General features: G+C 38.6%; 1 protein-coding gene across 1 annotated transcript in view; it reads right to left on the bottom strand.

Annotated features, from left to right (window-relative positions):
- AR (androgen receptor) overlaps positions 1-18,842 on the bottom strand; it is a 286,547-nt gene that overhangs the window by 117,305 nt on the left and 150,400 nt on the right. The window contains exon 2 of the mRNA XM_075539512.1: positions 13,034-13,185. Within this exon, the coding sequence (XP_075395627.1) occupies positions 13,034-13,185 (152 nt within the window). The remainder of the gene's footprint in view (positions 1-13,033; positions 13,186-18,842) is intronic.

The raw sequence follows: 18,842 nt of genomic DNA, 5'->3' as shown, positions 1-18,842 counted from the left end.
CACTGCCCGTCGTCTCCCCTCACCCACCTTCCCGTTGCCCATCCCCCAGAGAGGAGGTTACACGTAGATCCCCAAGATCGGTTCTCCCTTTCTACACCCTCTTCCCTCCCGGTGTCTCCACTCTCACCACTGGTCCTGAGGGGTTCATCTGTCCTAGATTCCCTGTGTTTCTAGATCCCTACTGCACTGCTGTGCATCCTCTGGTCTAACCAGGTCCACAAGGTAGAATTGGGATCATGATAATTGGGGGGGGGGGTGTTTAAGAACTAGAGGAAGGTTGTGAGTTTTATTGTTGCTACACTGAACCCTGAGTGACTCATCTCCTTCCCACTACCCCTCTGCAAGGGATGGCCAGCTGTTTATAGATGGGCATTGGGTCCCCATCACGCAATCCCCTCATTGACAGTAATGTGATTTCTGCCCCCCCCTGCCTTTGTTGTTTGAAACCTGGTCCCCTCAGCCCTTCATGATCACACATGTTGGTGTGCTGCTTCCATATGGGCTTTGTTGCTGCTGGACTAGATGGCCGCTTGTTTACTTTCAAGCCTTTAAGTCCCCAGACACTATATCTCTCAATAGCCAGCCACCATCAGCCTTCTTCATGCACACATTTGTCTTCAGCGTTTATGTGAGGAAGTTGATCACACAATGATGGTTTTTGTTCCTTGGTGTCTGCTACCTGGTCCGTTCAACACCTTGTATTCACTTAGGCTGTGTGCTTCTTCTCTGTGGGCTTTGTTGCTTCCGAGCTAGATGGCTACTTGTTTGCCTTCAAGCCTTTAAGACCCCAGATGCTATATCTTTTTGATAGCCGGGCACCATCAGCTTTCTTCACCACATTTACTTATGCACATGTCTGTCCTCAGAGATCATGTCGGGAAGGTGAGTATCATGGAATGACTGTTTAGCTGGGCAAGGTGCTATTGTATTGAGATAGTGAGCAGCACAAAATTTAAATACCAACTTTAATACCAAAGCAGCAAGAATCACTACCCAAAAGGTAGCTTTATTTTTTACTTTATTTTCTTTGCTTTTTGTACTTTTGTTCTATTATAATATTTTTATTATTTTTTCTACTTTCCCCCCAATTCCTCTTCTGGTGCTACCTCATCCTCCTGAGGATACGAATTCCTCCCAGACAAAAAGAGGCAGGCCTATAGATTCTGACATACTCACTGAGTGCAAAGACCCATCCATATTCAGGCTGCCGGAGCAACAGAATGTCAGCAAACACACCAAAGCCATATCCACATCTCTGATCTCTTTTGTCCCAAAAATTCCCTGCACATACACCCATTATCTCTGCTTTTTAGATTTCCTTTGGAAGATATTTGTAAGAAACTTATTAATTCTGGTTACCCCTCTCAAAATAAAGTTCCCCATTATTTTTACAAATCTGTTAGCCTATCCAGTTGACCATTTATTATTACTATCATTAATTTTATTTTATTCCCTCTTCTTATCCTTCACTTTCCCCACTTATCCATATCACTCCCCCTTTCTCTATTTCTTCATATATTTTCCAGCTCCCATTAGATCTTTCCTATGTCACTGGAGAGATCCAACTAACACTAAACCACACCCAGAAGCTCATACCCTACTATTAACTGCACTATACTGCCAAGGAAACAACAGTCAAACACAATATTCCCCCACCCACCAAAAAAAAACAACAACAACCAAGAAACACAAACAACTAATTACCTAAATACAATGGAGTATTTCAGGGGAAAGGCTTTGGAACTATCAGGAACAGAATTCAGAAGAATGATGTTTAAGTCATTTCAAGAGGCGTGGGGACCATTCATGAGAACAAGGGAAGAGATTGAAAAATGAAAATCCTGAAAGCAAAAGGAGTCAAAGAAGATAAACAATGAGATAATAGAACTAGGCAACATAGTAAAAGACTCGAAAAAGAGTGTGGGGTGGGGGGGAGGGAAGAAAACTGATCAATGGCCTTGAATATACTCACTCTGAAAACAATCCATAAGAGAAACACCCAACAGAAACAGTGAAGGAATAAGAAGAAAGCTTATGAATGATTTGGGAAACTAAAAAGGGAAATAGCTTATGTCTTATCAGGATTCAGGAACAAGAAGAAACAAATAAAAAACAAAAATTGAAGAGAAAATAATATGAGAAATTATGCAAGAAATTTTCTTCAACATCACAAAGGAGGCAAAAATAACTATTCCAGAAGCTGAGAGAACTCCAAAAAGGATAGACACCCCCCCGAAAACATCATGACATATCATAGTCAAACTCCACTTTCAAAGAAAAGGAGAGGCACTTGAGGGAAGCTGGAGAAAAAAAGAACAGTCACCTACAAAGGTAAACCCATAAGGATAAGCTCAAAATTCTCAGCAGAAATTATGCAGGCAAGAAGGCAATGGTGTAACATATACAAAATACTGAAAACAAAACAAAAAAAACCCTTGCAGAATCCTATCATCAGAAAAAATTATCCTTCAAGTATGAGGGGAAAATAAAGGTATTTCCAGACAAAGAAAAATTGAAGGAATTCATGAAAACAAAACCAGCATTATAAAAATATATTAACTAGGTCACTATAGAAGGAGAAATAACAACAATAGGAAACAGATCTGAGAACATCACACAGCACTACACGACACAGAAACCAATACCATGAAAGCAGCACTCAAAACAACACATATATAAAGGAGGAACAAAGACACCAATAAACAAGAGAGAGAGAGAAGAAACTAAGTACAGCAAAATGATAGTAAGAAACCTGTTTATATAAGTAATGGCACTGAATATCAATGACTTAAATGCAACAAAAGACAGAGTAGCAGATTAGTTTAGAACATAAGATTCATCTATGTGCTACCTACAAAACATTCATCTTAAAATCAAATACAAAAATAGACTAAAACTTAAAGGATGGTGAAAAATATAGCGAGTCAATGGTAACCATATAAAGGCATGTATGGCAACATTAATCCCCAACAAAATAAACTTCAAGGCAAATAACATAATGAATGACATGAATGGATACTACATAATGATAAAAGGAACAACACACCAAGGATATAACCTTAATAAACATGTACATACCCAAAGAAAGATACTTGAAATTAATCAATCCAATATTTACAGAATTGAAAAGAGAAATAAACAGCTTGAAAATAATAGTAAAAGAGTTACCATCAGGAAAGAAATTCAACAATGATACAGAAGAGCTGAGCAACACAATCAACTAACTCAATTTTCTAGATACATACAGAGTACTCCACCCAACAACAGCACAGCATACATTCTTCACTAGTGCACATGGTAAAAATTCCACAAAGAAGATAGTTTAAGGAAGGCTGGAAGAAAAACTTCACTAGTATAATAAAAGAGAAGAAAATATCATTTAAGAAGTTGAAAGAATTCCAGAGAGGATAGACACAAAAGGAAATCACCAAGGCATGTTATGGTCAAATTTTCCAATTTTAAGGACAAGTAACAAATACTGGGAGTGACTTGGAAAAGAGAAACACTACCTACAAAGAACCAATAAGAGCATAATGGAATTTTCAGCACAAACTATACAATTGAAAAGATCAAGAAAGTGTATCAATGAAATTCTGAAAGAAAAAATCCTTGAACCTAGAATCTCATCCAGCAAAATTATCCCTCAAAACTGAGGATGAAATAAGGGTATTTCTGAGTAAGAAAAAAATTGAAGAGATTTGCAAAAATGATACTAAGCTTACAAAAATGACTATGGGCAGTTATTTAGACAGAGGGTCAACAACAACAGCAGTTATCAATCCGTCATTAAGACACCAACCAGAAATCAAACCCCTTAAGTGTTACTCAAAGTAGAACAAAAGTACAAGATTGAAAATAGAGAGCCAGTTATAAAACACCACAATAAAGAAAAAAAGGAGGAATTACGCAGATACAAAACTTTCTAATGGAGATAAAGTCACACAGTTCACAAGAGAGAGCATAGTGTCATAAACTTGGGAAGAAAATTATAATTAACATGGTACCCTCTAAGAAAATGGAAAAGTTTCATCAAAATAAAGAAAATAACAAGAACAATAAGAAAAACAGTAAAGAAAAAACAGATGAGAAAGCACACAAACAAAATGAAATCAGCACAGGAAATCACAAGTGACAAAGAAACCAAAAACATAATAGTGCGGTAGAGGGGGAAAAAAAGAGAGAGAGGATCCTCATTCTTTTTCCTTCTTGGTTTGCTTCCTTGTGGGCATGGCATGCTGGCTCCTCTCCCCAAGCTGTAAGTTTAGTGTTATCCTCTGTAGCAAATATTTCTAGGGAGAGTGGGGGTCTAGACTCCATATCGGCATACCAACCCTGGAGGACAAAGTCCCTGCACGGAGCTGCTAAGGCACAGAGAGGACTGTAGGACTGACAACAGCTTGACATATGATGTCCCATTACCAGAGCATACTGTGACAGAGGCCAATACTAGGGATACACGGCGGGGAGTAAGTCCAGTTTGAACCACCCACAGCTGGGCGAACCAAGAAGGGAACATAACAGATCAGCAATGCGAGCAAAGTCAAGCCACTATGCCCCAAAATAGACTTCAGGTTAGGAGTGGTTCCCGGAATTCCCCCAGGACTAGTCGGAAGATTGTCATAAAGGTCAGTGGCCAGACATGGAATTACGTATGTTTTGTTCCCCCTAGTTGTTAGCATCTTTTCCCCCCTTCTTTTTTTTGTTTTATTCAATCTTTGGTTTTCTTTTTGTTTTGTCTACGTTATTGTTGGTTTTGCCTACCTATATAAGCATTAAACAGGTCCTATGGTTAGTGAGGGACTTGGGGGGGGGAGCAGTGAGCAAACAATGCTATAGACAGGGAAACAACTAGGGAATTAGAATCAACAACAAGGAGGACATAGAGATCCAGGGGGTGTTGGAGCAACAGGAATCTATTTGAGAGGAATTACTAAGAGGCAGAAGAAGGGCGAATGTGATGGTGAAGCTAGAGGAAGACAAAAGGAACCAGAGGAAAGATCTAGTAAGCAAAGATTTGAACACAGGTATAAACATAGGTATGTAAATATGTAAATACATTAATTCATAGAAATAGAGGCATTGGCCTATGTATTTAGATGGCAATGTACTGAGGTAGTGGATGGACTTTGGGCCTCTGCTCAAGCCCTGCCTCTATGCAAGAGCACTTTGTTCTAACAACCTGGCATTCTGTGATGGTTGCCTTCCTGGCACAATCGCTGAAGACAAAATGGGTGCATAAGCAAATGTGGTGAAGAAAGGAATGGTGCCTGGCTATCAAAAGATATAGCATCTGGGGTCTTTAAGGCTTGAAATTTAAAAAGCAGCCATTTAGCAGAGGAACAACATGCTCACATGGAAGAAGCCTGTGTGATCATGACGTGTTGATGGGAAAAGGTATCAAAAGTTCAAGAAACACACAACCAAATTGATAGGAAGGGGACTGGATATGGTGAAGACCCAAAGTCCACCAGCAAGTCAATTGGGCCACATGAAATGGATGATGAATCTGGAGTTCGGTATGGTACTGATAAACCACATAACTATCCCCTAGTCCTTTAAGATTTCCTCCCCTTACTATTAAGATCTTTATGTGTTAATGCGTTATATCTCATTAATCATGTTAGATTTGCATTTGTTCATTTGTATATTTAAGATCGCTCGGTGCGTGGTAGTCAAGAGACAGTGACTGGAGTAATGATTCCCTGAGGTTATAAGACGTGAGGTGGGGGAAGGAGGGTGGCAGTGGAGTTGATAGCACTGATGATTGTATAACTCCACCCAATGGGATTAAGAAACATACCTGTATGTGAATGTATATATTAAAAGGAATAAGCTATGTCAATAAAATATTATTTAAAATGATCAATTTGAACATTAAAAAAATTGCAAAGTGATAACAACAAATACATACCTATCAGTATTGACAGTGATTGTAATTAGACTAAATGCACCAGTCAAGCAGGAAAGAGTAACAGATTGGATGAGAAAACAGTACCCATAAATCTGCTATTTAAAGATACTCATATTGGACATAAAGATAAAAATAGTTTAAAAATGAAAGACTGGATAAATATTTATCTGGTTAGCAATGCTGTTGCTGTTAGGGGCTGGTGAGTCAGTGCCCACTTGTTATGCACAACAGAATGAAATACTGCTCAGTCCTGAACCATCTTCACAATTATGGGTGCGTTGAACCCATTGTTGCAATATTAATCTTTGATAAAATAGACTTCAATGCAAAATCCATCATGAGTGGCATAGAAAGGCATTACATAATGATTAATGGGATAATTGGAAAAGAAGACTAATCATAATAAATATCTATGTACCCAATGAAAGATTCTCAAAAAATAATAATTAAAATCATATAGAGTTGAAGATAGAATCAAATAATTTCATAATAATGGTAGGAGACTTCAATACATTACTCTCATGGAAGGACAGAACTACTAGAAAGAAAGGCGATAAAGACACGGAAGAAATAAATTACACAATCAACTTGACCCCTTGGACATATACAGAAAACTAAATCCAATGACAGTTTAATATACATTCTTTTTAAATGCAAATGAAACATTCAGAGAATATATCATATGTTAGGGCACAAAGTAAGCCTTACTAAATTTAAAAACATTAAAATATCACAGACTATTTTCTCAGATCACAATGCTATGGAAATAGAAATCAACAATAGGAAGAAGAATAAAACGCAAATACAAGGAAACTGAAAAACACTCTGCTAAAGCTAATAGGTAATTTAAAAAATACAGGCTGGAATTAAAAGATTGTTTGAAACATATAAGAATGAAAATAGAACATACCAAAAATTTTGGATCACAGCAAGAGCAGTACTCACAGAGTGATATTTAGCAAATGTAGAGCAAATATGCATACATTATAAAATAAGAGCCAAAATAAATGCCTTAACCCAACATCTTCAACAAAACGACTAAGAGCAGCAAAATAAATCTTCAGTCATTAGAAGACATTAAATAATTAAAATTAGAGCATAAATAAGTGAATAAAAAACTCAGAAAAATAGAAAAAATAATGCAAAAAGTTGGTTCTGTGAAAGTATTGACATAATCTACAAACCACTGGTAAACAAAGAACAAGAAGAAGCAAATATTGCAAATAAAAAACCAGAAAGGCATTATTACAGCAGAACCAACTGAAATAAAAATGATAATAACATTTTACTGCAAAGAACTATACTCCAAAAATATTTGAAAACATGTACAAATTTGAGTCCATTGTTGCAATATTCACCTTTGACAGGACAGACTCCAAGGAGGGCATTGCATAATGATTCCAGCGACCACTGAACAAGAAGCTTTAACCAAACAAACTGTCTACCTAAAGAAACCCAGGATTATGTAGAAAGCCTCGGGAGACCCATAGCAAAAAAAGGAAGAGATCTGGTCATTTAAACACTTACCACTACCAATACCACCACAATCACCACCACCAATAACAACAACAGCAAAAACAACAAAATCGGATAGCTTCACTGGGGAATTCTACCAAGTACTCAGAAAAGTTGATGCTAGGTGTCAATAAGTCACTTTCAAGTATAGCCATGATTTAAGGACAAATAGTTTCTAAGAAATTAATACCAGGGGCTAATCAAAGACAATATTAAAGTAAGAGCATTATACTCCAGGGGGATGATCGATAAGGCTCTACCATAAATTAACAAGGAGGTTTTGGAATGGAGCCAAAGGCAAATTTTTAAAAAACCCCAAAACCATAGATCCAGGAATGGGCTTTGGGCTTGCACCTAATCCTAGCTCCAACTTAAGAACAATTAGTTCTTATATCATGGCCCTGTTCTATTTGTCCTCAGGAAGAGCACACAGAAGATATAGGTGTTATAAAAAGCTGTGGTGAAGAAATTAAATGGTGCCTGGCTATCCGATGAAATAGTGTCTGGAGCCTTGAAGGCCTGTTTCTAAACAGGAAGCATTCTGAATGAAATGTCAACTAAGTCCACATGGAAAAAGCACACCAACATCAGTCTTTGAAGGATTGTAAATCGAATAGTACCTGAGTCTAAATTGTACGAATCCATTTTGCAGAAGGCTATTGATGACAGTGGAAACCCCAAGATACTTTTGTGGGATCTACATAGGAAATAAACCTCTGGTGATTTCCCTCTATCCAGAATAGAGGGATGGGAGAAAATTAATTACTAAATATTGGAGAGATGACTATAGAAGATCGAAAGGATAAACCTGACTGGAAAGGTTAAAAGCTTGTCAGTTGATCCCTCCTGTGATGCCGGCTAGGCCTGATCTGGTTTCAACATTTTCTGTATTTTTTTAGTTATTCATATTGAGGTTCATCTCAGATGTCATTGGGGGTCACCATCTTGAAATTTTGTTAAATGTTTTCCTGTTTTTCAGTATATGAAACCCATGATTGATGAACCTAGCGGGACAGCAAACAGAATCAGGTTTGGGGTGGGGTGGGGGACAGGGATGGTGGGGGTTGAGTAAAAGGGAACTGATGTCAAGGAGTTCAAGAGAAAAAGAATATTTTGAAACTGATTGTGGTAACAATTGTACACTACTGCTTGATGTGGTTGAACTGTTGAATGATATGATATCTCTATTAACTCCCAATAAAATGGTTTTGGGGAAAAAATGGGCAGAGGACATGAACACACAATTCATCAAAGACATCCAGGTAGCCAACAAAGAGAGAACTCCTTGTGGTCACCAGCTATCCTAAAGATGCAAATCCAAACTTCATACCAGCATTGGCAGCATTGGTAGCAAAGTTTAAAAGAAACCGGAGAATCACAGATGCTGGTGAAGGTTCTGAGAGGGTGCTGGTGGGACTGTAAATACTATGGAAAGCAGTTAGGTGCTCCCACAAACAACTGGGAATAGAAATACCATAAGATCCAGCAATCCATTTACTTGGTATATATGCTAAAGAAGTAAAAACTATAGCACAAATAGGTATATACATTTCCATGTTCATCAGACAACTTTCCACAATAGCAAGAGCATGGAAAAAACCTATATGACCACCAGTGGAGGAAAGGATAAATAGCCTTTGATATAATACATACAATAGAATACTACACATCATTAAAGAGTAATGATAAAACTATGAAAAATCCCATGATGTGGGCAGATTTGGAGGAGATTATACTGAGTGGAGTTAGTAAATCACAAAAGGGCAAGGGCAAATATTGTTTGAGACCATTGTTATAAAAGAAAAAAATCTATAACTTATTCATACCAAAAGAAAGAGGCCTTAATGGTTACCAGGGGTGGGAGGGTAAGGAGGGACAGGAAAAGCAATAGGCTAGAGGGCAGACATGTCTAAAAGGGAAGATTACATTCTACAAGGGGGAGAGAAGTTTTTTGTTTGTTTGTTTGTTTTCAATCAGGGGGGAAGACAGGGTAAGCTATTGTTATTTTTAGGTACCATCAAGTCGGATCCCATTCACAGAGACTCTTAAGTACAGCAAATGGAAACACTGCCTGGGCCAGCGCCCTCCTCACAATTGTTCCTGTGTTTCAGCTATGCTATCAATTCATATTCTCAAGGCCTACCTCATTTTTTGTTGCCCCTTTAATTTACCAAGCATATTGTCCTTCTCCAAATACTAGTCTCTCCTGACAACATATCAAAAATATGTGAGACTATGTCTCGCCATCCTTGCCTCTAAGGAGCACTCTGACTGTACTTCTTCCAAGAAAGATTTGTTTGTTCTTTTGGCAATCCGTGGTACTTTGCAATATTCTTTGCCAGCACCATAATTCAAATGCATTGATTCTTCTTTGGTCTTCCTTATTCAGTGTCCAACTTTCACATGCATACCAGGCGATGGGGATGTTTGAATAGTTGTTTCAATTGTTGAAGATAGAAATTATGGTCTGAAATGTAAACCCCCCATCTAATTCACAATAAAAAGTTAAAAATGAGATCAAGATTTAATTTAATTGGGAAAAAAGGAAAAAGAAAGCAAATCAATAAATGTTCCCTGCAGGTAGTAAGACATCTCCTTGCCTTCACACAGGGATAATGGAAATAATAATGGCAAGAAAATGGCAAGAAAACACCGATTTTGTTTTGTTTTCTTAAACCATCTCCTGCACCTCAAAAGGCTGCTGATCTGAACCAAATGTTCAAATTATAATGGAACCAAAGGGCTCAGAGGTCCCTCTCCACAACTTTTTAAGGGATCCATTGGTGATTTTTTTCATAATTCTAGCAGTATAGAACATTTGGCCTCATGAGCTCAGAGTCTTGTTTTCTCAAAGAAAATATTACTGAGTTTCCCTAACTTAAGTGCCTGTTGAATTCTGTGACATATTAGAACTTTGATGGATTTCTATGTGCTCTGTAAGTTAAGTGATCATGCATTCTCAACAATCTTCTCTCTTCCCTGTTCTTAATTAGCTCAGGACTGAGGCAGAACTCCTCCGAGGAAGTCTTTCCAGCTGTCCATTTGCCTGCTTCCTTCCTTCAGTCTTAACTTCTGTAGAAAGTACCCATGTAGAATGTATGATATTGCATGACAATCTTCTTTTTTTGCAATATTGTTTATAACTTCCTCTGTTAACCTAAAACACCAATTTTTCACCCAGATTTGTTAACCGAGGTGCAGCATCAATTATGTTATAATCTATGTATTTAATTTGCTTGTTCATTTGAACACCTTTCCTATTTAATGCCCATGCTTGCTAACACACTAGATCAGCGTTTCTCAACCTTTGGGGGTCAAACGACCCTTTCACAGAGGTCGCTCAATTCATAACAGTAGCAAAATTACAGTTACGAAGTACCAATGAAAATCATTTTTTTGGTTGGGGGGGTCACCACAACATGAGGAACTGCATTACAGGGTCGTGGCATTAGGAAGGTTGAGAACCACTGCACTAGATCGATGCTCTGTAGCAGTCTCTGCTCTACAGACCATGCTTACTGGATGACGAGCATGGGAAAGAGGTACATTCTCACTTAGGAAGGCAATGTGATCTGAAGGTCCCAGAGCTGCTTATTATTTATTTTTATAATAACCATCTTCCTTTAAGTACTCTTAAGGAAAAGGGCACTATTTCCTCTTTCCAAAGTGCCTAATCCTTGGCACTAGATTCTGTACCTTATACTTGCCTAGCACAAGCAGGGGTAATGGACTTCTTGCGTGGTGGGAGGTATGGTAATTATATAATCGTTTGTCAATTTAAGAGGATTAAGTATGAAGGGGTGGAGTATACCCTGTCAATAAGGTCAAAGTCAATGAGGTCTCTGTGTGGGCATGGCCTTCTCCTGAGGATTCTGGGAACTCCTGTAATCCTTGTTGGAGGTAGTAGACACACTCTCTCTACTGACTCACTGGGAGACAATGCAGCTGACAAGACTCATGGAGCTATGCTAGTGCCCTGAGCTGGAGGAGCCACGTGGAGACCCCTGCCAGCGCTGAGATGCTTACAACACCACTGGATCCACAAGACTTCCCATCCACTTGTCTGTGACGGTCCTGCATTCAGTGTCATTGCATGTGTTGCATGAGTCTGAAGAGGACTTTATAGATTGGTACCAAACATATGAGCTAATATAAAACTTATGGACTTGATCTGGACTGGGCTGAAATGTTTTCTGAATATTCAACTGTTCTTGTATATAAAGCTCTTTCTTTATACACATATGAATGAGTCTGCCTGGAATTGCTCCGCTGTCTACCCAGACTAACACAACAGGGTTATGGGTGGTGTATACAACATATTTTCAGTAACACCAATGGTAGCTGCATCCTTGGGGCTTTGGAGACTGAAAGGAAATAAAATTTCAGTTTCCTATTTTATTAGCATTCCTGCCACCTGACTAAAACGATCAAACAATAATCACCTTTTTCATTGCCATCAATGGTGAGATCAATTGAGAGGTATTCACTTTCTAACTATGCACTGGATGCCAAAATTCTCTTTTGCTTCTACATGCTGTGATGTGTATCAGTACACTTCTGGAAAACATACTTGCCTGTTTTAGGGACATCGAAGTGTTCAGGATACTTACATAAGCAAAAGTATATCTATTTGGTTCAGATTTGGAAGTCCACACATCTTCCAGGCCAATGAGAAGAAAAGAAATGGTCTTGGTAGGAAATACCGCCACTGTGGAAAGTTACGACAGGGATAGATTCTGATACTGGTGTTTGGCAACTAGGTCTTACCCCAGGGCAGAATGTCTAAGGTTACCAGTGCTCACTTATAAGGGACTCTATTAGCAAAGGTTGAGAAGTAACAGTTCATGATGTATTGGCTAGATGAAGGAGACATCCATATATGTAAGAGGTCTAGAAATGAGAGTTCCTGCTGTAAGATATATGTCCACACCTCTGGGAACATAGAAGACAGAAACTGTTTTAAGATGAATAAGACTAAGAAGCCAAACATTTGATACAAAGCCTGGAGATCTAGGCCAATGAGCAATTACGAAAGACAGAGCTTTGGAAAGGAAGATAAAAGTGCTTCGTCACTCTGGGTCCTTACCTATATAGACGTTATGAGTTCAAAGAGACCCCAAGGAAGCATCAACAGGAGGGAGCAGGTGCAGAGACTGATGGTCTGCTGAACAGAAAGAACACTTCCTTTCTGGGGCTGAGGCCAGAAAGCATTTACTAAGAAACAATCTCATATGTAGCACAGAGAACAAACTGGGGACTCAGTTGGGGTTTCTCCACTCCTAACCTCAATAATAAGGACATTTTTTTCCGTCACTAGGCATCAGAGTCCAACACAAGGAAGGAGGAAATTAAATATTTTCAAATCATTACTTTTTCTTTTATTCCTCGGACTCACAGAGCCACAAGCACCAGCTGGGACCATGTTCATTGCTACTCCAGCAGTTGAAGCCAGGTCCAGCAAGTACAGACACTTGCTCTTTGGAATCTTAGGCTCTTAAGTGACCCTGTCATTGAGATAACAAAATTCTGGATTCTGGAAGGGCAATGTCTCTCTGGAAGGTAAAAGAGAAAGGAAAGGAAGATAAATCAGTGTGAGAGTACATTTACCTTCAGCGGCTCTCTTAAAGAAGACTTTGCAGCTTCCACAAGTGAGTGCTCCATAGTGACAGCCAGAAGCTTCATCTCCACAGATCAGACAGGTCTTCTGGGGTGGAAAGTAATAGTCGATGGGCAGAACATGGTCTCTGGCAGATTCCAAACTAGAAAGACACAAAAATGCAGTGCATTGTCAGTGGGGAAGAAAAAAAATAGGAGAGCAGGAAACTGAGGCCACCAGGAGTAAACTGCATGTATTATTACCCATTGTTCCAGAGAGTCAATGTGAAGCTTAATGTTTCTAATATTTCTCTGAGTAATATTTGCCGATCCCCTGCAACTTGGACAGAGCTTTTTTGGTTTGTATGGGAAGATCAGAAAAAGTCTCTAGGATCAGTCAATCTTATAGGCTATAAAGGCAGGTGATCTGAGGTTAAAGTATCTGACTTAAGGTGGTGGTAAAAGAACATTTTTAGATCAATACAATGGCATGAACCCATACCTATGACCTCATCCTCTATGACCAAATCAGACATAAGTAGCCGTTTGTTGTGTTTTATGTACTTTAGCTGTCTGAACCTTGGTACAAATCTGCTAAATGGGGATACGATCACAAATATCATTGATCTTCTTTTGTGAGGAGGAATATAATTACATACAGAAAAAAAGGGGGCAATGGAATGATAAATAAGTAAGCGTTCTGGATTGCTGCTATCATACCTATCTTCTTTAGGTTTTTATCTCTATTTTCATAGTAGTTCAAATCACATGGACTGTTTCCCTCATTTTATAGCATGAGATAGTTATCAATTGCACCAGAGATTTCTATTGAAAAATGCTGCAAAGTGATGGTGGAAATTTCTCAGACTATCATCTCAAGAATTGGCCACCAGAAGACAGTACCTTGAACTGGAATAGAAACTTCAGAGACCATCTAGGCTAGACCATCTAGGCTAAATGCCCTTCTTCAAGCATATATCTGTCTGGGTCCTTAGAGGTAAATCTGAAAGAGAGGTACTAGAAAGCCAATCCTAAAACCTTCAAGAAAGGATAATTCTGCATCTCCGATAGTAACTCTTCGAAGTTTGAATAAATGGAACATAGTTTTTAATAACTAGAAGTCAACTTTTATCTCTTTTAGGTCTTGTGCTTAAATCTTAACCAATTTTAAAGTGAACTTGGGTTAATTTGCAGATAACCGTGACAATTGACAACATTTTCATACACAGGAATGCAACTGCTATATTTTATAATGATATCTTACTTATTAAGGAAAGAAACAAAAAATGGAGAGGGAGAGAAAGGGTAGAAAAAAGGAAGGAAGTTAAGTAACAATGAGTATTCACTGTGATGAGCAATTTCAATACCTCAAGACTAGTCTGTAACGTATGTATAACTTCTCATTATATTGTAGAAATAAATCACAGTGAGGATCTGAAGAATCCCATGACTGTGTGACTCCAAGTCCAACAGTTTCCATTACCCTATTACTGTCCTGTTAGTCACCTTCAATTTCTGCCCATGATTCTTTGGCTACTATGCTCAGCACATTCATCAGAATCCAAAAAGGCATGAAAGGTTATACTCCTCTCAACTCCAAGTGAACAGCTCTTATATGGCAAGCATGAAGAGTTCAATCCTGCTACACTTGAGAAGCACTTTATTCTCCAAGACATACATATCAGTCTCTATTCAAGTACCAAGTACAAAAGAGAGTACTTAAGTTCTACTGATATGCAAACTCACTGTCCTGTCTTCTTTCTTTATAAGCCTTTAACTTTCTAACTCAACAACTAAAGTAGCATACCAACTACAACACCAATGCTAGCAAAGTCACAAATTCCATAATAAAGGAGGTCATAGTAATTCCCTTACTGGGCATATACCCAGAAGAGGCAGGAAACAAACCATGGCCAGACACCTGTACTACAATGGTCATCGTGGCACACTTCACAATTGCAAGGATTTGGAAACAACACAAATTTCTATCAACAGAAAAATGGATTAAAAAACTGTGGTACACACATACAATGGAGTACTACTCATCACTAAAAAGCAGTGATGAACACATAAAGCACATCGCTGCGTGGGAAGAACTGGAGGAAATTATGCTAAGCGCTGTAAGTCAAGCACAAAAGGACACGTACAACATGAGTCAACTGAGGTAAGCTTTAAAAAAGGCAAAAGGGCCATAGGGAAAAAGCTACTGTATTCAAACATTCCTGGGGTGAGGACCAGTTTGTATAGCAGGGGCCAGACCAAATCCAGGGATACATATGGTAGCAAAATAAAAAGGGTGGGGAGAAAAAATGGGTAGTGGGGGAATAGGGCACTAACCCACCCAAGAGAATGGTACTGTTTATATCTCCACAGAGAAAGAGGGACCAGACTTCAACCTGGTACTCCAAGATGTGAATGCAACATACTAGCATGAAGCAGGGAGACAGGAGAGAAGTCTTAGGGGCCGGCCCCAATCCTTCCCCCCAGAATAATTTACTTCAGAGGACAGCGCTGAAACTACAACTCAGAGAAAAGGACATGTCTAATCAGAGCACATGGGGGCAAATGAATGGGGAGGAAGAGAGAGTGGAGCACATCCTGTACCACCAAGCCTTGAGGGTGATATCCCCTTTAGATCGGTCAATGCACAGAGAGGACCATATGGCTGACTCCACTATGAGACATAACATCCCTCATTGACCCATAGCCCTACGGGGACAACACAAGAGACACAGTATGGGAATTGTGCCTGATCTGACCCCACCACACCGAGGCAAAACACTAGGGGCATGCAACAGGACAGCAAGGGTAGCAGAGCAAGGGAGTTTCGAGGGAGTTCCAAAAGTAGACTTTGGAGCCAGGGCATGGCACCCCATCAAACTTGACCAGAAAACACTCCTAAAGGTCAACAAACAGACCTTGAAATATTTACAGGCTTTTTTGGTCATTGTTTTGTTGCTGTTGTTTTGTTTTGTGTTCTTTTGCTTTTCTCTGTCTTGTTTTTGTGCATATTATTATCTCTGCAGGTCTATCTAGATAAGCTGGATAAACAGTCTGAAGGAGAAACGAATGAGATTGATGGTTCCAGGGGGACATGGGAGAGGAAGAGGTTGGGGAAAGGAAGTGGTGTTAACAAACCCAGAGACCAGGGAACAACAAGTAATACAAAATGAGTGGTGAGAAGGGAGTAAGAAGCCTGGTAGGGTTTGATCAAGGGCAATGTAATTGAGAGGAATTACTGAAACCCAAATAAAGGCTGAGCATGATAGTGGGACAAGAGGAAAGTAAAAGGAAATAGAGGAAAGAGCTAGGAGACAAAGGACATTTATAGAGGTCTAATTATAGGCATGTACATATGTAAATATATTTATATATGATGATGGGGAAATAGATCTATGTGCATATATTCATAGGTTTAGTATTTAAGGTAGCAGATGGACACTGGGCCTCCATTCAATACTTCCTCAATTCAAGAACACTTTTTTCTATTAAACTGGCATTCCATGATGCTCACCTTCCCAACATGATCACTGAAGGTAAAGTGGGTACATAAGCAAATGTGGTGAAGAAAGGTGATGGTGCCAGGCTATCAAAAGATATAGCGTCTGGGGTCTTAAAGGCTTGAAGATAAATAAGAGGCCATCTATCTCTGAAGCAACAAAGCCCACATGATCAACAGTCTGTGTGATCATGAGGTATTGAAGGGACCAGGTATCGGGTACCAAAGAACAAAAAATCATATCATTGTGAAAGAGGGAGAGTCGGGAGTGGGGACCCAAAGGCCATTGGTAGGCAACCGGATAAGCCTTTACAAAAGGGTCACATGGAGGAGATGAGCCAGTCAGGGTGTAGCCAGTCAAGGGTTGTGTAGCAATGATGAAACATACAACTTTCCTTTAGTTCTTAAATGATTCCTCCCGCCGCACTATCATGATCCCAATCCTACCTTACAAATCTAGCTAAACCAGAGGATGTACACTGGTACAGATAGGAAGTGGAAACACAGGGAATCTAGGACAGATGAACTCCACAGTACCAGTGGTAAGAATGGTGATACCGGGAGGGTAGAGGGAAGGTGGGATAGAAAGGGCAAACTGATTACAAGGATCTACAGATAATCCCCTCCCTGGGGGATGGACAACAGGAAAGTAGGTGAAGGGAGATGTCAGACAGTGTATGACATGACAAAATAGTAATAATTTATAAATTAACAAGGGTTCATGAGAGGGTGGGAAGGGGAGGGAGGGGAAAATCAGCAGCCGATATTAAGGGGTCAAGTAGAAAGCAAATGTTTTGAGAATGATGATGGTAACAAATGTACAAATGTGCTTGCCACAATGGATGTATGTATGGATTGTGATAAGAGTTGTATGGGCCCCCAATAAAATGATTTTTTAAAAAGGGAGTTCATTTCCAATATTCAAGTGGTCCAAATGCTAAGAATATCATTCCCTTGGCTAAACATTTTACCTATCTCAAACATGAAACAAGGAGAAGCAAGAAGTTTTCTGATTTTAAAAACTAACAACATTCATATAAAATCAGATATCATCTCATTTAATGTTCCTGAAAAGGAATACAACGGTATTTATGTATCATCCCCATATTGCAGAAGAGGAAACTGATGCTCCGAAATATTAAGTAAATTTATCTAATAGTATATATTCAGTAAGTGACAATGTCCAGATTCCATTCCAGTTAAGTCTGACTCTAATGTGTAGACTTTCAAACCAATAACTAATCATGTTATCAGTGTCAAGGTTGGGATTAAATAGGTTAGTTAAACTAAACTCTTAACACCTAGTCTTATGGACAAAGTTCAGGGGTAAATTCTGAGATACCTTGCCACCAAGGAACTTACCATCTAGTAGAGAAAAGAAGAAATAAAGAACTATAAAACAACATAGTAAGTAATACAATCAAGAATAAATCAGACTATGAGAAATAAGGACATGCCTCAAACACAGGACTGTATTTGAGAGGTGTAAAGGTATATATGAGGGACCTTCAAAAGTTCGTGGGGAAATGGAATTAAAAGATAATGAGATTTTTCCATGAATTTTATGTAGGAACATTGTATGGATAAATGAAATTATGATGATAGATAATGGCAATACTTGCTATTATACTACTAAAAGATTATCACATAAACAAGATAGAAACCTGAAGAAAGTAAAATATTTCTTAAAGGATTTTTCAAAAAGGACCTCCTATTTAAGCTATATTAAATTTTATAATACATTTGAATTGTTCACAGTATTTAATTAATCAGATAATTTCTTTAAAAACTATAAAAGTTGTCAATACTTTGTTTACTAAATATAGGTTTAATAAAGTGCACAGTGCACAAATGTAATTATAAAGAAAGAAAATGAGGAGAGCTATTGAAAGGGGATTCAGAATACAAACTTTTTCTAATTACAGCCCACTTTGACTAAAGGTCTGAAATAATATCTATTTGCCTCGCCATGCCACTCTCTGCCTTTCTGTCTGTGACAAAATATCTTGGAAAAACTCCCACTGACCCTGGCCTAATGTGAACAAAAAGGACATTGCAGTTTTAACTCGTGGTGACTCATGCATTGAAAATGAAAATTACAGCTGAAATCCCTCTCCCAGGTGTATATCCTAAAGTAATACACGCACATGTACATTAAGAGGCATGTGTGGATAAGATCATGGCAGCTTTGTTTATAAGAGCAGAAAAGATAAGCATTCTTTGCCAGGCAAATTGGTAAATAAATTAGGACATATTAATTCAATAAAACATAATTCAACATTAAGAAGGAATGGATTATAGCTACACATGGGTGAATTTCAC

This window comes from Tenrec ecaudatus, chromosome X (assembly GCF_050624435.1).
Source record: "Tenrec ecaudatus isolate mTenEca1 chromosome X, mTenEca1.hap1, whole genome shotgun sequence".
Classification (NCBI taxonomy): Eukaryota; Metazoa; Chordata; class Mammalia; order Afrosoricida; family Tenrecidae; genus Tenrec; species Tenrec ecaudatus.
Note: the sequence above shows the minus strand (reverse complement) of the source record. Positions and strands in the feature narration are given on the sequence as shown.